We start from the raw sequence: 3,786 nt of genomic DNA, 5'->3' as shown, positions 1-3,786 counted from the left end.
TTCAGTATCCGCTCTAAACGAGGGGAAAAGGCAAACAGTCACACTGCCTACATCTTTTTTTCTTTTTTCTTTTTTCCTCCAGACGCGTCTGCCGTCTGTCTGAGAGAACAACCTCTTCTCCTGCGTGCTTTTTCTTCCCTCACTTCTAATATAAGGGAAACACTTTCGCCTAACGCGCGTCTTGGTGAGTGATGTTCATCTCAGGAGCGCATAGTGCTAACTGTGTGTTTAATATGCCTGTCTCGCCCCGGCGTGTTGCCCCAGACGCCGTGTGCCACAATTCCCCACCTCCACTCCAATGAGAGCTCGGGTGGGAGGAATAAAAGGGTTAAGGAGAGATATTGTATGGAGTCTGCCTGGGCGGAGTGCAAGGAACGTGATTGGATGGCTGCCTGTGACGCAAGGGACATCAAAAAGCTGATAACTAGTTAAGAAGGCAGTTTGTAACTCTGGAAAAAGAGTGCAGAGCTTGAGACATAACATTGAGACGCGGACGATCCGGCGCAAACACACAGCTTTAGCCGTCTTGGCAGAGTTGGGGGCTGATAGACCCAACAGCGTCCGGACACAAGTGACTTGAATCAGAGGACAATGGTGCAGCACACAGACAACAGCGAGACGGACGGGAGCATGTCAAGGGAGGCTACCGATTCAGAGGAGAGTGAATTTATGGCTTGCAGCCCCGTAGCGATAAACCCGGACTGGTGCAAGACAGCCACCGGCCACATCAAGAGACCCATGAATGCATTTATGGTCTGGTCCAAAATCGAGAGGAGAAAGATTATGGAGCAGTCGCCCGACATGCACAACGCGGAGATTTCCAAGCGCCTTGGGAAGAGGTGGAAGATGCTGAAGGACAGCGAAAAGATCCCGTTTATCCGAGAAGCCGAGCGGTTGCGGCTAAAACACATGGCTGACTACCCAGACTACAAGTACAGACCCAAGAAAAAACCAAAGCTCGACACTTCAAAATCATCAGCACCGTCTCCGGAGAAGTGCGGTAAAATTACAAAGACTCCCAGCAAGAAGTGTTCAAAGATAAAGACTAAGAGCGGCTCCAAGTCCTCTCACGGCTACGGGGACGACTGTGTGTTTCCCAGTTTAAAAGTTACAAAAACGGTGAAAAGTGAGCTCACCGACGACGAGGAGGACGACGATTACGAGGATGACTACCGGATGGGGATTAAGCCGGGGGACGAGGAGCGCCTGAGGCCGTACAATGTAGCCAAAGTTCCCGCCAGTCCAACTTTGAGCTCCTCGGCGGAGTCCGAGGGCGCCAGCATGTACGAAGAAGTGCGAAACAACAACAACAACAACAACAACAGACTGTTTTACAATATTAAAAACATTTCCAAGCAGAGCGCATTGCACGCTGCTTCTGTCTCACCAGCATCCTCCAGGTCAGTCTCCACATCCTCCTCCTCCTCCTCCTCCTCTTCCTCCTCCTCCAGCAGCAGCTCCTCTTCCGGAGAGGACGCGGACGATTTGCTCTTTGACTTTAGTTTAAATTTCGCTCCCAGCGCCCCAGGCTCGGAGCTGGGCAACCCCAATTCAGGAAACCTCTCCCTGTCTCTCGTGGATAAGGACCTGGACTCGTTCAGCGAGGGCAGCCTGGGATCTCACTTTGAATTCCCAGACTATTGCACACCAGAACTCAGTGAGATGATTGCCGGGGACTGGCTGGAGGCGAACTTTTCCGACTTGGTCTTCACATACTGAACTGAAAGAGTTCCTATAGTAATAACAGAGAAGGGAGAAAGTAAATTATATATATGTCCTGGTCAAGTTTCCCTAGCGCTGCCTCCTGAGGGTTTTCTGAAAGGTCCTGGAGGAAGGTGGGAGGACCAGGTGGCGAGGTGAGGTTTTGAGGAATGAGATGCTTATGAAGCTGGTAGCAAAAAAAAAAAAAAAAAAAGTAAAGTCTGCAGACGTTTTTTTTCTTTTTTTTTTTTCTTCTGGCAGCATGACAGGGTTTTCTGGATTTTTTACCCCATAGGTCTGCTTTTACTGTTCAGCTTAAACTGACCAGAGAAGGGAAAAATACGTGAACTTCTATGCATCTTATCCTCTTAGAAACAAACAAAAAAAATCTGCAGGGAGCTTAAAAACGGACTGTGGACTGACTCAAAGCAAATCTGTGAACTGATAATTGTTCAGGATGTTACTTTACAACGGTTTATGTAATTTCTAAATGCCGCAAATGTTTGTTTTTTGTAACTGGTTCAGTTTACCTCCTGGTTTGGAAAATTAAGCAGCCTAAACCTCTGCAGAATACAGGTGTGGAGGAAACATTTTGATACATAACAGACCTCATCTTTTTAAAAGAAAAGTAAGATATTTTCAGGCATATTTTTGTACAGTTAAAAGGGAATGTTCTTACTGTGCTTTCAGTGAGTTTCAGGCACTTCTTCCCTTTATCCTTTGTTTTTAGCATGCAAGGGAGTCCTGGTTTTAAGGATTAAGTTAAGTTAAGACTTGCATCAAAAATGCCTTGTGATTTCAAACTAGGTTTTGTACAGTTGTAGAGCAGATTTGTTGAGTATTTGTAGACGATACAATGGCATCATGGGGAACACATACCTCAGAGCTGGAACTAGTTTCAAGATTGTATATGTACTGTAATATAGAAAAGTTAGGAGTTTATGTATATCATACTCGTGATATGTGGATGGGTCCCAATCGCAGGTGTGAAACTGGATTTTGGTATTTTTTATGGCACATACTGTTTTTTCCCCCCTTCTCATTTTTTTGTGCAATATATACTCCTAAGATACAGACCATCAACATTTGTAGCAAGTGATGGAAAACAGACTTGTGCACTGTCAACATCATTACATGTTATGATGCTGAAGCCTGTCCAGGCAGAAAAATAAACAAATCAGCTGGAACTGATACAAAACAATATAATATGGCCTCATGGTGTGATGCATACTATATAAACAGATTAATACCATAATTTGAATGTAATTTGACTCACAAAGATAAAGGGCACATCTGGCACCAAATAGCACGAGCATGACTGAAAATTAGTGGAAAGGGGTTCTGCAAAAGGGCATATAGTCTGATACAGTGGTGGTCTGGTTTTATTTTAACAAACAAGCAAAAAAGAACATTCCATAGTCCTGTTTCATGAAATGAAACTTTATTTTAAAACTGAAGACTGCCTTCTTTTTTTAAAATCATTAACCATAAACCTGTATTTTTTATTTCTTGCACTTAAAAAAGCAGATATTGTTTATTTTTATGTGGGTCTTACATATGAAGTCTGTTTGATAAAAAAGGTTTTGGAATATGACCTAATTATATGCCAAGACATTTTGTTTGAAGTTCTGGGCAGTAGTTACTTCACATTCCAAGTGTGAATCTGTCTTTGACTCATCTTTTAATAAATAAGTACCTACCACAATCGACTGTCCTTTGAGTTTGTGAATATATGTACACAAATGTGTTATATGTTGCCTCTGAAAAGGATGTGATGACAGAATGATGCCTACTTTGTACAGAGGCGGACACTCTGAAATGGATGGGCTCAAACTAACATGTGAATTCACATTTTAATAAAAAGGAAAAAAAAGGAGAACTTTTAAATTGCAGTGTGGAGGTGCTTTACTGTCCCTGTTATTAAGTTGTACTGTTTTCGCTGAGGTTTTCTCTCACAATGTCTAATATGGGAGCTACAGCTTTAAGAAATTGAATTGCCCGCTTTCCTGCTCCGAGCGACGTGATTGGTGGGCTTGGTGGTCCCCTTGGAGATGAATTGGAAACAGGAGCCGCTTCTTGCAGTGT

The 3,786-nt window shown here is 43.5% G+C and overlaps 1 protein-coding gene across 1 annotated transcript; it reads left to right on the top strand.

Annotated features, from left to right (window-relative positions):
* Positions 1–466: 466 nt before the first annotated feature.
* sox11a (SRY-box transcription factor 11a) lies at positions 467–3,569 on the top strand. Its single transcript, XM_068339609.1, has one exon. It carries the CDS (start codon positions 592–594, stop codon positions 1,717–1,719), a length of 1,128 nt encoding a protein of 375 aa, XP_068195710.1. The 5' UTR covers positions 467–591; the 3' UTR covers positions 1,720–3,569.
* Positions 3,570–3,786: the final 217 nt, after the last annotated feature.

This window comes from Antennarius striatus, chromosome 17 (genome assembly GCF_040054535.1).
Source record: "Antennarius striatus isolate MH-2024 chromosome 17, ASM4005453v1, whole genome shotgun sequence".
NCBI classification, from domain to species: domain Eukaryota; kingdom Metazoa; phylum Chordata; class Actinopteri; order Lophiiformes; family Antennariidae; genus Antennarius; species Antennarius striatus.
This window is presented reverse-complemented; position numbering and strand designations above follow the sequence as displayed.